This window comes from Mesoplodon densirostris, chromosome 3 (assembly GCF_025265405.1).
Source record: "Mesoplodon densirostris isolate mMesDen1 chromosome 3, mMesDen1 primary haplotype, whole genome shotgun sequence".
In the NCBI taxonomy this organism is placed as follows: Eukaryota; Metazoa; Chordata; class Mammalia; order Artiodactyla; family Ziphiidae; genus Mesoplodon; species Mesoplodon densirostris.
Window position 1 is genome coordinate 47,777,882 of NC_082663.1, and position 18,812 is coordinate 47,796,693.

An 18,812-nucleotide genomic window follows, 5' to 3' on the forward strand; every position below is an offset into this window, starting at 1 on the left:
TGGATTTTTCTTAAGGTAAAGATGTTTGATACAAATGGACACATCTGTCAATCAAAGATCTTTTACTCATGGCTAATTCAAACACTATTCTAGTATTAGAATCAAATTCATGGTGTGAACATTTAATAGCCAATTCGCCTAGGTGGGAAAACAATGAAGAAATGATAAGAAATGGAACAATGTATGGAGCCTTTATATCCTATATTCTAGAATTCCATTCTTTTGGGGTTTATGTAGTAATTTTTTTAACTACCAAAGAAACTGTGTTGGGGGGAAATAAATGGCAGTCATATCACACATTCTTGAAAAAACGACTTATTGGACTTGGCCTCATAAATGTAAAGGATTTCATCGTCTCCAGAAGCCTTGGCATTTGTCTACATCTTCTTTCCAGGCTGCTTGTCATTTCATAAACATTTTCATGGTTCTCATTTTCCTAATCATATGAATTTATGCTTGAAACATTTCAAGCACAGGGAAGCAATCTTGTGAATTGACATGAATTGACAGATCCAACTGGGAGCGGCCTCACTCAGAAGTTTGACTTAAATGTCTGCTCTTACACAGCAAAAGTCATGTACAGACTCAAGAACATTTGACTCTGAGTTGCAGATCTCCTTAAGAGTCACAGAAGCCTGCCTCACCCTACAATCCTATTGCCATTACAAATGGAGCAGGACTCAGGATTCTAAAACCTGGTGCTATGATGGCCTATGAGAGGTCTCAAACTATGGGAGAGTGTTTTTAACTCCAAGATAGTAACTTGGAAAGACATAGTATTTTTTTCATAAAGAACACATTTTGTTATTCAGGTTATCCTTTTATGAACATCTCAATATTTTCAATAGTTTTTAATGAAATTTTAATGAAATCTGGTGTATAACTTTCTTTGGATTATTAACTAACAACAGTACTTACAACTTCCCAAGAGCTTTCAAATATACTACAATCTTCACAGAAACTTGTGGGGAAGGAAAGGAACAGGAGGGGAATTAAAATGCATTGAACACCCTAAGTATCAAAATATCAGGTGCTCTGATTTTTATATACCTCATTCCCCTTTATCCATATCCTTAGGACAAATTTCCTTTCAATCTTAGTATCAGAAGTAGGTGTGCTTCCCCTGAACCACTGAGTTGTTTATATCTAATGGACACTGGGATTTGTAAGAAAGCTTCCTGATTTACACCGGCTCCTAGGAGGCTTTGCAAGAATTTTATATATTTTATCTGAATACCCTTGGACTTCATGGTCTGTTAAACTCCTAGAAGCTGGAAAACTCTCTTTCTCCCTCGAGATCTGACAAAACTGTGTTGAACTTCCCAACTTCATGACCAGTAAGTCCCCAAACTCAACCCTTGACATGTGATCATTTCTTGGGATGGGGCTCATTGACCTCTCTTGTTAATATAATACAAGTCCTTTTGATTTGCGTACCATCAACACCACCAAAATGAATTACTTCAAGCCCTCCTGAGGCTTGAAATCAGACATACAGATATTCGTGGTCTTTTTTTTTTTCTCCTGTTGCTGGGGAGGGAGGCGTCTGTATATGGACTGAGTGCACATAGGTCTCAGCCTTTCCTAGGTTTCTCCTCTTCCTCTCCTCTCTTCTAATCTCTCTTCCACTTCTCTGCCATCCTAGTTGGCCCTGCAGGACCAAACTCTCCCCCAGATCACTTGAGCACCTACCAGCAGCCAAATCCTCAAGGACTCTCTCCTTACCCCAAGGGCATCTTTAAAGTATTTCTTCCAGCAAAGGCATTTCTCTTCCCCAAGAAGATTCTGGTGCCATTTGTGAAGGTAACATAATTTCCCTCACCTCATTACAAATGCATATGAGTATTAATATCATACCTCATTTCCCTTTGCCCTTCCCTCACCATTCTCCCTTATAAGTTATAGTTATACATCTTTTCTGCTGCCTTAAATGCTACCTGAAACAAGGCAAGGCTTAAACCAACAAATAAATAATATATTATCTCACTGAATCCCGTCAACAAATCTGGATGATTGGTACTATTGTATTTTTCTTTTTTGAATGAGAAAAATGATGCTCATAAAAGTCAGATCATTTGCTCAAAATGAGTCAGTCACCATCAGAGGTGAATCTGAACTCAGTTCAATATGGCTTTAAAGAATGGGTTCCTTCTCTTGCATAGTACTATCTGGTAAGAGAGTGGGTACGAGACCCCTCGAATGCTTTGCCAAAATGCACGTCATCTCCTCTTCCCACCCATCCCTCCACCCCCAGATTCTGATAGTCCTTGTTACTAGGATGATAAGATGAGGGCTGAATGTTGTTTTGCACAAACTCTTCCAGGAATTTCTGATATTTGATAAATTATCTTCCCCAATGACACCTTTTCTAACCCTCACCATTTCCACCAGAGAACCACAGCTCTAGAAACTTAAAATGTTAAAGTTGCAGTTAATTTTTCAACGTATGCTCCGCTCAAAAAATTATAAATATATAAAATCGTCCCTGATGTTCTTTCATGATAAAGCAAAACTTTATTCTACTATGCAAAGGAATTTCAAGTTTTCAATTATCATCTTAGCTAATAGATTTGATTGACACTTTAAATGGAACATGAAAAATACTGCATTTTCACTGCAAAGGTTCAACTGAGAAATTATTTTTCATATAAAATTTTAACATTTTCAACATTTCAAATATCAAACTTTGTCTTGAGATGTCATTTAATGTCTTTTGAAAACAACTAAAAATCAAAGCAATAGCAAAATGAAAAACTAAAGAAGAATTATGCAAAAAGTCTAAGAAGATACTGATTACTTCAGAATCAAAAGAACCTGTCAGATCCTGTAGATTGAGCACCTACTTCTCTAGAAGAACTGGGCTAAGCATTTTACATACAATATCTCATTTAATCCTTAAGCAGTATGACGCAGGATCATTAGCTATATTTTCTAGATGAAGGAAAAAAGAGATGTAAGTAAGTTACCCAGTTGCCCAAGGTCATATACAGCTCAGAAGTGAAAGAGCAAGGAAGAGTATGGTTGTCTAACTCCAAATCCCAGGCACTACTGTTTCTCAGTATTTAATAGTGCTGACTACGTATGATGTGCCCAAGTTTGTGAAAAGGACCAGAGGTATATAAGACATGGATGTTTTTATTTATCCTTGAAACACGCATTGATTATGGAACCTCACCAGTCAGCAGATAATCAAACACTAAATTGTGCAGTCTTTTTGTGTTAATGGGACTTCAGAGAAGTGAGCTGAGTTCAAAGAAGGTTCCCTGGAAGAGATGAAATGCTGGAGACAGGAGGGAACTTGAAGAATGAGTAGAGTTGAGTTAGAGCAGAGGGCAGAGCAGCCCATGTAAGGAGATGGATGCATTTGAGAACAGCGAGAAGACTGACATGATTAAAGAAGAGGAATATAGTTTGGGGATTATGAGAATGAGATCATGAGAATTAAAGACAGATAGGGTGAAACACAATTACAAAAACCTTTGAAGGTCAATTACAGAAAATCCATGTGTTCAATCATTCACTCACTCCATAAAGATCTATGGATGCCTAGTACATGGGCCAGGGAGAATAAAACAGAATAAGACAGAAAGCCCTGGAGAATTCTGTTCACAATCTTGTAGCAATCGCTGTCAGGGCCCTATCCATATCCCCTTAGCAATAACATGCCAGTGGAATCCTAGTCTAAGCATGTGCAATACTCTGCCTAAGGCTTTGCCTGCATGCAGGTCAGGCTGGAATACTGGGAATTCACCCCTAGGAGTAGCCATCAGTCAATGAGGAATGGGAGTTGGAAGATAAATGCTGCAGTGTCCTCATCTCTTGGGTAGGACAACTCTGAAGCAAGTTCTACATCATCTTCTAGAAGTCCCCAGCAGGACTGAGACCCAGGTGCCTACTTCAGTTTCTTGATAATTCACATACCCTGTATGCACTTTCTCTCCTTTCCTGTCTCATTTTCCCGCTCCCCCTCCCCCGCAATGTTTCCTGGAATAACCTCCCGAATAAACCATTTCACTCAGGTCCTTCTCTCAGGGCCTGCTTCTGAGGGACCCCAACCCGACAGGATGCGCAACTTCTCCAGTGACAAGTAACCACACTGGGGCATCTGTACACCGGGTCCATTCCAAGCACTTAATATATGTTACAACATTCCATCCTTACAACAGCCTACAAGGTGAAAACTATTATAAACTCCATTTTACAGATGAGGAAACCGAGGCACAGGGAGGTTAAACAACGTGCCAGGGTCACACAGCTAAAAAGCTTGGGTTCAGATTTGAACCAGACACTCTGGATCCAGAGTCAGTGCTCTTCGTCACTAAGTTAGCTGTCTCTCTGCAGGTGGAGGGAAATTACTGTATGTGACACAAACTGTGCTGCAGGAAGTACAGGACCTCTAGGAGAACGGAAGAAAGGCTTACCCCACCTGGAGGTCAGGGAAGGCCAAGCAAACCAAGTCCTGATGGAGCAGGAGTTCGTCATGGCAAAAGTCAAGAAGGCGGCAGTGCATTGCAGTACAAGACCCATCATGAGGAGGGCAGTGCCTTCGGATACCACGGAGCTAGATCAAGGGTGCTAGAGCAAGGTGTGGAGGGGGTCAAGGTGGGGGCTGGTGACTAGCTGGGCTCCTTATTTCTTTAAAACCAATAACCAGTTCATTCACTTTTATGTACAGGAATCTTTCTTTCCTTGAAGATGTCTATGTTTTCTCTTTCTGGCAAGACAACATTGGGTAAATTCATCTGAAGCCAGTCCATAGCTTTATTTATAACAGCCCTTCTTCCAAAGTGCAGCATTTAAATAAAGCTGCTCCCCAACACCTGTCATATCTATTTTATATATTAAGTCACTGCCTGAGCTTTTGCTTGAAGAAAGGGTTCTGTGACTTAAAAATACATTTGTAACTTCTATACTAAACATGGATATATACATATGTGTGTGTGTATATATATATATATATTTTTTTTTAACTATAGGATTTCATTTATGTGATATTTGGTAAAAAACAAAACTATAGAGACAGAAATCAGATTAGTGGTTATTGGGGGCTGGAACTGGGAGAGGGGCATAAAAGAAACTGGGATAATTATTGCATGACTTTGTATATTTGCCAAAACAAGCAACTTATGGGTGTAAAAATAATCCATGGGAAGTATGTCTGATAAAACGCATTTTCTGATTTAAAAAAATAAAACTAAACAACTGAACATGGAGAGTTAGGTCATATTCAAGTAAGATGTTCAAGGATTGAAACTATTGCCTAAATTCTGTGTGCTTAGCACAGTGTTCTTAATAAATGCCTCATAATTTGAGAAGAAAAGTCTTAAAGATGAATATATTTAAGGGTATATACAAGGATATGTATAGTGGAATAAGAAGGGAAGAAACATTAATACTAACAGAAGCTGATGCATATGCATTAGACAAGAAAGGCAGAGGCCAGGTGAGCAGGGCCTATGCTCTGTGGTGTACAACACAGAGCCAATACACTCTCTAGGCAAAAGAGGAGATATGAAGGGGGCAATTTTTTTAGAGCCTAGCTTGATAGCATAAGATGTATGAAAAGAGGAGATAAGAGTCATACATGGAGGCTGGGCCATGTCTGAGAATTGTATCATATATTGTCAAAAAATAATTAAACTGTAATATAAATGTTATAAATGAAGAAAAGGACATATGTTATAAATAAAGATATGGACTGGCTGCAGATGAACTTACCCAATATTGTCTTGCCAGAAAGAGAAAACATAGACATCTTCAAGGAAAGAAAGATTCCTGTACATAAAAGTGAATGAACTGGTTATTGGTTCTAAAGAAATAAGGAGTATCTTAGATACAGAGGTGATTTGGAACAATAGCATTTGGATTTTGTAGATAAACATAATTCAGCGTATGGGTGCCTCTGCAAACTCGGTTAAACTGTCCTGAATATCAGAAACCAAGATGTGTGGGAATTATGTATATTCAAGATGAAAATTTTTATGGAAATTTCTAGAAGTTTTCTAAGGGTTGGTGATTCTTGTTGAGGTTAGAGAGACGAGGAGAAATGCATTATTCCCAGTAATTCAAGCTCAACCCAAGGTGTTGTCTCTGCTACATGCCATAAGGTTCCAAGAATATGATACAAAAGAAGCAGTTTAGTCTTCCAAACGATCTAGAGCCTAGGTTGGAAGGGGCCTGCCACTAGATATCTAGATTACCCTTGGCAACCTGGTTAACCTTTCACAGCCTACTCTCCTAATCTGCACGATAACAACAGCCAGCATTTATTGCTTGCTTAACTGAGTGACAGGTGTTCTCACTTAATCTTCAGGCCACTCAAAGAAGTGAGCACTATTGATTACCCCTATTTCACTAGTGGGAAAACTGAAACACAAAGAGAGGTTAGATAATTTACCCAAGGTTATGCACCTTAAGAAGTAGATAACACACCCTTGTCCTGGATTTTGGGGAGGATTAAATGAGATAACGTATATAGAAAGTTTAGCATTAATAACTTGGTATTAATAATTGGCATTAATAACCTCTCAAATGTGATATATATTATTATTATCTTTATTATTTTAATAGCATAAGTTCTTTGTTTCATCGCAAAACATGGCACGGTAACATGTGAATAATGCAAAAGGTTATTGAAGTAAATAATACCCAACCATACAATTTTTTGTTACTCAGTCTTTTCTTTGCACATACTCATTAACTGAGAAAAAATTTATAGAGTACCTGTGGGTGTAGCAATGTGCCGGAGCTGAGGATAGAAAGTAGAACAAAGTGGTCTAGGTGGCTACTCTCATGAAGAGAACGGAATGTCATTTGTTACTGTGAAATCTCACAGGTTAGCTTGGTCACAGGAAGTTCCTGGAAGCAACATGTGCAGGAAGGCCAAACGTGGCCAATCTTTAAAATAGTGACAACTTGATCCACCAGAACATTTCACTTCTCTCAGAAATCAAACTTGCCTGGATTACTTTCTAGAAAATGGGATTTTTCCACAAATATTTTCTTCTTTTAGAACTCAAACTGCCAAGACTCCAATGCCAGAATACTTTATGACTTACAAGAGGTCTCTTCCACTACTCTCAGTAATCCTGGGGTCTTATCAATTTTCCCATTATCAACTTGCTAAAGTTTCTTCTCCAAGACACCAAGGGCCTCTCCATAATGTTGCCAATTATTTGTTGTAAATGTACTAAGCAAACACACATACACAAAGCAACCCAACAACTACTGATCTGACATTGAGAACTTCACCCCATGTTACTTCCTTAGACTAGATAGATGCAAGCTGGATGAACAAGGATAAGCTTCAGACTTTTGACCCAGAGAAGAGTTGGGAAGATATAAGGGACACATAAATGGTACGTGAGATACATTTTCTCAATTACTGGTGATATCAGCATTAATGAGCATAAAATTGCCATCTTACCCATGAACAAGGCTGCTATTTAAAGTTGTGTGGAGGACTTCCCTGGTGGCGCGGTGGTGGAGAGTCCGCCTGCCGATGCAGGGGACACGGGTTCATGCCCCGGTCCGGGAAGATCCCACATGCCGCAGAGTGGCTGGGCCCGTGAGCCATGGCCGCTGAGCCTGTGCGTCCGGAGCCTGTGCTCCGCAGGAGAGGGAGAGGTCACAACAGTGAGAGGCCCGCATACCACAAAAAAAAATAATAAATAAATAAATATAAAGTTGTGTGCAGCAAAGCACTGAGCTGATCTCCCTGTGTGAAGCAATTATACTCCAATAAAGATGTATTAAAAAATAAATTAATTAAAAAATAATTTAATTAATTAAAAAATAAATTAATTAAAAAATAAAGTTGTATGTAGAAGGAATTAAGCTAAATACCTAAGGCTGAGAGGCTGAGTTGTCTACAGGAAGGGCCAAATATTTCAGAAAAGCATCGGAGTTCAGCCCTGGAGTAGCTTGTGGATCAATGTATTATTTCTCAGCATTCCCTTTAACTGAAGGACAGTTATGCCTAAACAAGTCAGAAATGAGTAAACTGATAAGGTAATCTTTAGAACTGTAGGTATTTTTATAGCACCACAGCGATCATTTAGTTGCACCTCCTCATCTTCAGATTTAAGAAGAAAAACATGAGGACTAAAAAGGAGGGCAGAATGAAGTTTCCTTATAAGCGACGAGGACTGCTCAGGACCTTATTTAGAGCTTTGGAGCTGAAGCAGAATTCCCAGACAGAAAGCCCTGTACAAAGTAATTGTGAGCACTGGACGCCAAGGATATTAAAGGGGAAGCTCTGCTGACCTGGGAGAACGTTCTAGGGATTAGAAGAGATAAAAAGAATTCGTAATATCTCCCAAACTCATGGTACATGATAGGGTTTATAATTATGGCCTAAAAAAATTATAAGGCTATTTAAAATGTTCCCTTAATTTACACCTTATGTTTGTCATTTTTCCCCCTGAGGTATCATGGAAACATAAAAGAGAATTTAAATTTATAAATATTTAAACTAGGTTATACCAGTTCTGGTTAAAGTCATATGACGTTTTGTTGCTTTCAGTAAGTTTCTCAGAGACTGGTGACACTTTCAAGTCAACTTCAGAAGGATTCTGAAGAAGTCTTTGTAAAAGCAGGTTACATATATATGGATTTGTGACATTACAACATAAACCACTGAAAGGTAGGCGCCCATTAAAAAGTGAGCAAAGTTGAAACATTTTGCCTTCTCTTCTCACTGTGATTTTTATGCATTTGAAGGTAAAACTCAAGGCAAAAATCTTAGAACTTCTGTTTGTCACCCCAGAGTTATTTCCCTGCAGCTTAGGAAATCTCACATTTCCCAAATCAGGTCATGAGACTGGAACTACAGTCTAATTAACATGTTCATAAAACAACTTCCACACTACCAAGGAGAAGACAACAACGATGAAATCAATTATGCATTCTTTGGAAACCCTAAAACACAATCAACAGGAGAAACTGTAATTACAAAACAGTTCCTAATTTAGTAGTTAAGGATTGTTTCACTTCTGTCACATGGCTGTCCGTTTTCTTTTTTTCTTTTTTTTTTTTTGTGGTACGCGGGCCTCTCACTGTTGTGGCCTCTCCCGTTGCGGAGCACAGGCTCCGGACACACAGGCTTAGCAGCCACGGCTCACGGGCCCAGCCGCTCCGCGGCATGTGGGATCTTCCCGGACCGGGGCACGGACCCGTGTCCCCTGCATCGGCAGGCGTACTCTCAACCACTGCGCCACCAGGGAAGCCCTGATCTTGATCTTGAATTCTACCTTCCAAAGAAAACAGAGGGCATGAGACCAAACTGCCTCAAGTTCCCCTGTTACCTCCCTAATCTCTACATGATCTGCCTCTGTCCTTCCACACCTCCCTCCTATCTTGGAGGAAGGCGTGTCCTTCACACGTTGTCCAGGGCCTATATCTGGATATTTCCTTTGGGAGGTGCTCCAGACCCTTAAAATTACCTGGTGTTCTTCACTAACTACTGGGTCTTCCTCCCCTTTTTCCCTCCTCTCTCCTCTGCTCTCCTCTTTCTGTTCTTCTTGTCCAAAATTTTGAAAGGAGTGTACACTACTTTTCTGTGCTTTTATAACCCCCGAAGTATAACTCCCCCGCTTCAACCACTCTCCAACATGTTGCCAATAATTACTAACTCTCAAATCCATCAGATATACTTTTAGTCCCTCATTTCTAGACTTCTTTAAGGTATTTAGACCAACCAGTTTAAAGAAAGGTGAATCTTCCTTTAAACTCCCATAACATTTTGTATATTCCTGTATTAACACGTTCCCCACTGTTCTGCAATCATTCATTTCTGTGGATGTTCTCCTCACTAGTCTGTGAGTATCTTCAGGGCAGGACTGTTAGTTATCATATCTATCTGGGCATCCCCTATGCATAAATAAATCAGCATGTTCTAATCCACGTGTTCTAATCCAATTCACTAAGAATGGCATTTTTCAGCAGCTTGGGTATTAGGCTATTTTGTGATTAAAATGTTTCTTTGGCTGTTTCGCATTAGCTCTGATTGTAGAAAATGTTAATATTCTTTACCTGTGCAAAAAAAAAAAATTCTAAAGACCTGTAATTAGAATATTGGGAAGAAAGTAATAATGATGAAAGCAAAACCCAAAACTTGTATGATTTTTATTGGCAGCAAAGCACTCTTATCTGACTGTCGCAACAGCCTTTGAGGTAGGGGTGGAACCCAGGTCAAAGGAGGGCCAGGGCTGTGCAGTGTGATCACTGCCCAAGGGCTCGGCGAGTGAGGCTGAGTTCATCTCTGCTCTGTTGGTTGAGGCTGTACACAGAGGAAGGGGTGCCTCTTGCTTTGCACAGAGGCTCTGTCCAGTCACCAAACGCCACTGTCTGCATTTTCAATTCATCTGCCTGAAGTGTATCCGTCCAAAGAAACACCTTTCCCTAATTCACAGAAAAAAACCTCACAGGCCAGAGTGGCCCTGGGAACAGGGGTCACTTCAAATTCCCTGTAAAATTTCGAGAAAACACAAAGAGATCTGCTGATGTGGCTGAAGTACAGGTCATAGTCCTAACATGAACAGGAAGCGTTTCTCAGGGAAACCCTTTGACATTCCCTAGGCCCCCCGTGTACTTCCCCGACTTGCTAACTAACAGGGAATCTGCTTATTTTCTCTGGTCTTACTGCTAATCTATTTTCCAGAAGGTCTGTAGACCGAATGCTAAGGCGTCTGCCACAGAATATGGTGAATCAAAAGACACTGGGCTTTAAAATGAGGCCAGACCTGGTTTCAGTGGGTCAGCTTTCCGAAGTAATAGACATGCGACCTTGAGCAAGTTTTTTACCCTCAATGAGCATTACTTTCCTCACCTGCAAATAGGGATTCAAATAAGACTCATCTCTGAAAGTTACCATTGTCATTATAGGATGTCGTTTATGTGAAAACATGTGGCCTGGGTTCAACCAGTGTTGATCTCTTCCATGAAATACACAGTAGTTATATTTGTTACCTATATTTAAGAAATTCACCCGAAAGACTTTAGCATGTCATTTTTACCAGTCTAATAAGTGATTCTTACCAATGTGCTACGAAAGTTCCTTTAATAGTCTACTCTTCAAAATGAAACAGGTAAATATCCACTGAATTGTTTTCAACAGGTAAAGAGCTCTGAGAGCTTTCACAAGGTCACATAAAGCAGTAACACCAGAATTAGAGTTAGAAACCTGGAGGGTTTTTGTTTTGTTTTGTTTGTTTTTCTACAACCAATAGCCTAACATATAGAATATGGATTATCCATCTTTGAAACCAAATATATATCTCCAAATTTTACACAATATAACCGTCAGTTGAAATATGTTGTCTTGGGTATGTTTATAGTCTGGTACTTCTGTAACAACTAGAAACACCATCTAATAGTCCATCAAGTGGTAAATAGTTATAGAAGTTAACTTTGGCCTGGCGACACTTTGGAGCTATTGTAAAAAAAAAAAAAAAAAAAAAATAGTGGGATGATTCTATACCTAGCCAGGGTATTTGTGAGCACGAATGGCTGTGGGGGGCAACTGAAGGTGTAGGGGGAAGGGGTGAAGTGTCGCTATTTTTCAAAAAAGAAAGAAAGAAACTTCTAGCCCGAGGCAAGTGGGAAACTGGTTGTTAAGTTCCCTCCTTGGGATCTTCCTCTCAGAATTCTGAACTATCTTCCTTTTTTCCCTTACTTGCCTGTTTTTCTTGGAACCTGGATACCTCAGCATTAGTGGAAGTAACTCAGTAACAGTCAGCTAAAGTGAGTGCAGAAACAAGGTGGTGGAAAGTGAAGAATTTAATAGAAGCAAAACATCCCAAATCCACAGCTAATCATTTTCATACGATGGAGAATACTTTCTCCCTTTCTTCCTTTTGTAGGGATTCTCTGACACTTCCTTGTCTTGGGCCACCCACCTAGCCCAGTGAGGATGTAACCTATCAGCAGTTTAAAGTACACAAACTATGTTACTACAGTAGAAAGTCTGCTGCAACTGAAAGTTATATTTAATTTTCATAAGTTGTGGGCACACTGATATTACTGATAGCAACTTTCCTCCTCTGTCATACCATTCCTTAATCATATTTTTTTTTAAATGTAAAAAATGAATTTTCATTTTCATGCTTAAATTATAAGGTATTGCTAACAGAAATTAAGGAGGCTATAGCTAGGGGCACTAAAAGACAGTAAAATAGCAAGCCAAGAGAAAAATTATACATTTAATAGGATGAATATTTCATCTAAAAGAAAATCTTTGCTGTATTATATCTTAATCTGAACTTATACCTTAAACAGTTGCTATTGAGCCCCAGGGATCTGTGAACAAGATGAGCTTGTGTAATTATGAGCTCTACCTAAACTTTACTGGCCATAAGTGTTTACAAACAAATTGTATATGGCCATAACAGGAATTCAGAATCAAGCTGAGAGTTTGATATTTGCATACTGGAATTTCTGGGTAGTTCTGTCACTCGGAGGAAGAGATGCTACTAAAGCAAGGTCAGCCATGACCTGAAATGTCATTAGAAGACAAGCAGACACTGGCAGAATTTTAGGTTGACTAAAATGAGCAGAGCTCTGTTATCTTGCATGAGACTTAATACATTTTGTCCTTCAAAGCATACAGTCATCGAACACAACACTTCTCCCACCCACTAAAACTCTCATAAGACAAGTGAGAATATTATATATACAGGCCAAAACATAAACTCTGGAAAATGCAATTCTGGGTTGAGTTCCTGTAGTCTTGACATATAAAGAAAAGAAAAACTTAAAAGATGAGACTCTAACAGGCTAGATAAGAAGGACTATCCTTATAATTAGAAGCAGGCTATCTTGCCTTTCTCTGATCTCACTGGATTTGCTGTTGAAATTATATGTGTGTGTGTGTGTGTGTGCGTGTATACAATATCATTGATATATTTATATCATGCTTCATTCCATAAAGGAATTAGGTCAAAGAAAAAAAAAAAAACGGGTTGGTATGTGAGTTGAACCCTTGGTTTACAGAGGAACAATCAAACTGTGACTTGTTAGATTAAATCTTATTAGGAACCAGGAAAGGGCAAATCCAATGAAAAGATGTAGGGGTCTAGAAAAGGGAAAAAGCAGCCTCAATGTTGAGTCAAAGTGCTATAATCACCCCATTTTGCCTCTTGATGGAAGTGACCTCTCAGCATCACAAAGAGAGTTTGGTAAAAGTATTTAAACGTGTGAGCTTTAAAAAGTTAAATCCTAAGTGTCAAATAAGCGAAATAGTTAATCACCATCCACAATCACTAGTCCCACATCTTGCTCAGGTTTCCTCAGAGGAGCCCACAGAAAGCAGCACAGGACAGTCTGCCCTAGCAGGGACCTTTGGCTTCTATCTCCCACAGTCCTTTCCCTGAGTCCTTGGAGTCCATCATAAAAAAGGATGCCAAGGTATTTCAATAAAATGCCCTCCTAAATTTTATAAATGTCAAATTCAATTGCATGCAACATGGCCCTGGCATTTCTGGCATGAAATTACAGAGTTTTTATAAATCAGATTATACAAAGTTGTTATATATTTTAAGGCAAAAAGCTGCAAACACATGCTAGGCACACTATGTTATGTCCCTCTTATTAGATCCTTGCATAATGATTCCATGTCATGATGCTTCTAAAGAGTCCTTTTAATAGCTACGAGATGAAATTTAAATTCCTAGAAGGCTGACTTGCATTTCCCTTCTTCCAACCATGCAAGAAGACCCATTCCTGAATTGCCAGGCTACCACTATATTCTCACAAGTAGCCAGAATAAAAAATAAGGGCTATGTGGTACTTATTTACCTAGTGAGGTGAACCCTTATCTTTGTTTGGCTTGGCAGTAAAAAGGTTGAAAAGTGTAATGGAAAGAAGCCTTCGCAATAAAATCCTCCAGCAAATTTTTCTAACGTAGCTTTCAACAGGGAAAGCACATTCTTCTTATGACGCTTTTAGCTCTCAAAGGGTAGTGTTCTATTAAGACAAGTAAAAGACCACTTATTAACTGAAACTTGGAACCATTAAACGATGAATCTGTCATACTACTGCTCAATTATCAACACACTAGCCCCAGGGCTGGAGGATGAGAGATACAGTAGGAACTCTACACTTAGGCTTCTATTGGAACCATTACCTCTGATGAACTTTTTTTTTTTTTTTTTTTTTTGCGGTACACGGGCCTCTCACTGTTGTGGCCTCTCCCGTTGCGGAGCACAGGCTCCGGACGCGCAGGCTCAGTGGTCATGGCTCACGGGCCCAGCCGCTCCGCGGCATGTGGGATCTTCCCGGACCCGGGCACGAACCCGTGTCCCCTGCATCGGCAGGCGGACTCTCAACCACTGCGCCACCAGGGAAGCCCCTCTCTGATGAACTTTTGAAGACTCCACATGGTCTTCCTGCATCTCAACTTTCCCTCTTTCTTGCTCCTTTAAAAAGCAGAAGAAAGGGCTTCCCTGGTGGCACACTGGTTGAGAGTCCGCCTGCCGATGCAGGGGACACGGGTTCGTGCCCTGGTCTGGGAAGATCCCACATGTGAGAAGCGGCTGGGCCCGTGAGCCATGGCCACTGAGCCTGCACGTCCAGAGCCTGTGCTCCACAACGGGAGAGGCCACAGCAGTGAGAGGCCCGCGTACCGCAAACAAACAAACAAACAAAAGCAGAAGAGAACTAAGTGTGCACCTCTGTACCCTGCCTATCCAAAGGGTTTAGAGCCTTCATAGAGATTAGCTTGTGAAACCCGAAGCACACATCTCCTTTAAAATGTTTATTACTCCCTGGCATTGAGCTGTTGCCAACTTCTGATCTACCCGCTTTGTGGGGAAGAAAAAAAAAAAGACCTGCATATTAGAATGAGGAAAGAGAGACTTTGGAGATGCAAAGGAGAACAACTTGGCAAATCCTTTTTTCTTAGCAGGATCATTCATGAGCATGCAGTCCAATCCAATGGGGGACTCTTACAGTAGGACAAAGGGAAAGAAAGTTTTCTGTCAACAAACACCTAGAATCTCTTACCATGGTATTGAAAGGTGAGGTTATAAATAAAAAAGAAACAACAATTGGGGAAGTTCAGCACAACATTAATTGGGTCAACTGGAAAAAGCCACCACCTTCTTCCTTTGAGTTTAACATCTTATTAATGAATCCTTCTAAAGGGCCCAGGCAAGAATAGATACACAGAACACTCACATTCCACCGTGGATCTGTTTGGCCACAATACCAACAAATTGACACGTCATGCAGTGAAATGTATGAAGGGTTACCTAGCTTCAGGCACAAAAGAAAACCAACAGGGCTCTCAACTTCTCTGTAAAGCTTTCAAACATATATGTTACACATCTAGAGGAGCATGAATAAGCACATTTGCATTCTTTCAAAAACTATAGAGTTGAATAGCTCATTTCTTTCTAGTCAAAAGCAGAGGTGAGGTAAATGCAACAACAACAACAAAATAAAAGGTGGTTATGATGTTAGGCATTCAAAGAGTACCTTGCATCCTTCCTATTGTAACATAAACAAATAGACCCAAACAGCAAGGCTTAGGCAGAGCAAAAACTGTTGCTCTATAGCAAAGTACACTTTATAGAAACGAGAATGGTAATTTTTTTTCCCTAAACAAATCTTAATAGGTACAAAATTAACCTTGAAGTAAGGCATAAGACATCGATGAAAAAAAAATTGACAAATACCTACTGTGTGCCAGGGACTGTTTCCATGACCTTTTAATCTTAGGGTTTAAGACTATTTATGTGACTGTATCAGTAAGAATGACAAAGACCTCATTGCTGATGCCTGACCCTCACCATCAGGTCCAGCAAAGCGATGGCACCAAAGCTCCCCCTGAGTCGGAAACTCTGATGATGCACTTGGAAGTGGGCCACTGAGGTTTGCAGGCATGTCACCCAGACTCCCTGCCAAGCACAATAGACACTGGGGACAGTGGCTCTGGGCAGCAGAGAAGGAAGATACGCCACAGTGTCGATTCTGGATGTATCTGATATTGATAGAAAATGAGTACCTGCCCAGTGACCGAAGAGGTCACTCACCCTTCTCTGTAACTGATTTTCAGCTAACAAGCTAAAATGTCTGTAATAAATCAGTAGGGGATTTTGGTGGAGCCTCAAGATATCAGGACACTTTCATTTGAGACACTGCCATAAAAGCAACTAGAAAACCCTCAGAAACCTGTATTTGAAGTGTATCACTTATCCTAAGGCCAGCCAAAAAATATACCTGAGAAATATACTTTCAAAATGAGATACATTGCAGTATCCAAACCAAACCATGTTCATAGCCACAAAACCTTAAACTGTGCCTTTATCATGCATTCACAAAGTTTCTGCTATGAGAAATTGAATCCAGTCAACCCTAAAGGTGTGGTGAAACAGGCAATTTTTAAATAGTGAGCTTTGCCCTTATACCACCCTCAGCAACTAGTTCCTAAAAATGTCTAGTCATAAACTCTAACAAGAAATGGTACATGATGTCACATGCCCAGGGACCTTAATTCATTACACTTAACCTTAATACATGACCAAATATCAATGCACTAAGCATGTTCTATGAGAGTCTGAGCACCTCATGATTCATCTGTTAGAATTCTATGAAATTGGTTCATTCTGGTAGAAATATTTCTTGAATAGTTAAAATATTCCTTTAGTGTGAGGCACCAACACATCTTAATGTCATTTTAAAACTGAGTCAACATTCTAACTTGACTCCCTCTAATCAACTCTAAGTTGATTCCCTTAACCTTCTTTTGGAAATTTACAAAGATCTAAGGCCAAGCAAACTGGCATGAGGTGTCAGAAATGCATATGTGTCCTTCCCCAGGGAATTTTCAAATAAAAGAAGGCAAAAGAGCAGAAGTCAAATCCCAAATCTCCCTTTTTCTTTCACTTATTAAATAGTTGCCATTCTCAAAGTTGCTGTGGCTGCTTTTTTTGTTCGTTTTTGTCTCTCGATGAAATCAGTTAGCAATTGTCAATGCCCTCATACCTGACTTCTTATTTGGGATGCTTTTATATTAACAAGAAATTTGTTTTTGCATAACCATTACTTTCTCAGACAGCACTTGGTTTTAAACATGTTTTACTTTTCATCCTCACTTGAGACCAATATTCTTTTTCAAGACTAACCCACCTCTGGCACCTGTCATGGAATTTTATAATTCTGAGTATTACCAGGATATCGATTACTCACCATATCCAGGAATGCCTTCTAAAGGGGAAATTATTCACGTGCATCATGTTGGCAGATCTTCTGTCATTAATATTTTCCTTGTCTCGTATGTTACATGTAGTGATTTTCAACGATGAATTCCAACTCTCCTGTTTGAGCAGCTATCATGGGCAATTATTGCAACAAGTACTGAATTCCCAAAAATCACCCCCCCTCCCGAAAAACAAAGAGCAACAACAAAAGCCCTTCCAGGGTTTGAAGAAAGAAACATCACAGAGTACTGCAGGTATCGGTCCACCCATTTAGGTCCCACTAGTTAGTCAACACACTAAAATAACCAGTTCATTCGCTAATCCTAAATGGTGGCAAATATTGTCCCAGTAAAATCCAACTGCCTAGAGTGGAAATTAATGCATCCTTGCAGGAAGGACTCTGGAATGTGGGAAAAAAGGAGTCAAAAGACAGTTTCTTGTTATCCTTGTTAAAGAAGTGTTAGAAGGGAAATGGGAAACTTCAGGTTGCTTTGCCATGCTGTCCTTTAGAAATGAATACTGCTTTTTCTTCTTTCTTAGGCACATATTCATGTGTGGTCACTTTAACGCAGTGCTGCCTTCTGAGACGTGTCGGACAAAGACCTGGGCAGAGGGGCTAGCAACCATGTATAACCAAAAGCCAACTTCTCTCCCCAATCTCAGAATTGCTGGTTTTCAACTGCAAAAGTAGGAAGGCAAGGAGCAATTTCTGCTTTGCAGGACAGGATCACCATGAGCTCCCATCATGACTTCAGAAGGTGCTGTCAGGAGGAAATTCATTTCTGCTGCCTAACCCCTTAATAAGGCTGTCTGTTCTCTTTCAGTCAAATGACTAAGCTATTGATCCTTTCCCTGAAGAAACCCCTCTAATTTGTTGTTATCAAACCCATGTGCGGGCTTTTCATATTTTGCCTGGGAAAGAAAATGAATTTTCACAGCTGCAAGTCAGACGTTGTCTAAGAATTTCTTCCCCCGCTGTCTTTCTCTTCTCTTTTTTCTCTCTCTTGTTACCCCCAATTCAATTTCCCAGTAGGTGTCATTTACTCAGATGCTCTGACAGCTTCTGAAAGATTCTCACGCCCGAGCTATACAGACCTTGCATGCTTTTAAAACACAATGGCAACAGGCTCCCACTGGGGTCCCCCAGCGCCGAATTTCCAGCAGAACCTTTGGAATCGTCGCTGCCGCCTCGTCTGCCCTCGGCTGTGCCTGCCGGCGGCTCTGAACAGCTCAGGACACTTGCAGGCTCCGTGGTACTGTACATTAACTCTGCAGCAGCCCGCTCGGCTGCAGAGGCTGCTGCCCGACAGGGGATGTGCTGGCGTCAAGGGGGCCCTCTAGGTGGGTTCCCAGACACTGCAGCGCGCCTCGCTCGCCTCCAAGGAAGAGCCGACCAAAGGGGTTAAAGGCACAGCTCGCCCCCAAAAAGCAGATTTCTTCTTTCAGACAGTGATCACCAGGCAAGACAAGCTAAGCAGCGAGAAACCTCCCAGGGAAATGACACCTTGAACAAACAGATATTAAGGAGGGAGGGGTTTTGTTGGCTGGGTTTTATTTTTCCCCTTTTTACCCAATGAAAAGAAAGGAAATCAAAGAAGTCCAGAGGGAGAATCT

General features: G+C 40.3%; 1 protein-coding gene across 1 annotated transcript in view; it reads right to left on the reverse strand.

Moving 5' to 3' along the window:
* The window catches only part of PDE4D (phosphodiesterase 4D), a 578,516-nt gene extending 560,023 nt beyond the window's left edge, over positions 1–18,493 (reverse strand). Inside the window, exon 1 of the mRNA XM_060092912.1 lies at positions 17,188–18,493. Coding sequence (XP_059948895.1) covers positions 17,188–17,234 — 47 coding nt within the window. The 5' untranslated portion in view covers positions 17,235–18,493. The remainder of the gene's footprint in view (positions 1–17,187) is intronic.
* Between the last annotated feature and the right edge of the window lie 319 nt (positions 18,494–18,812).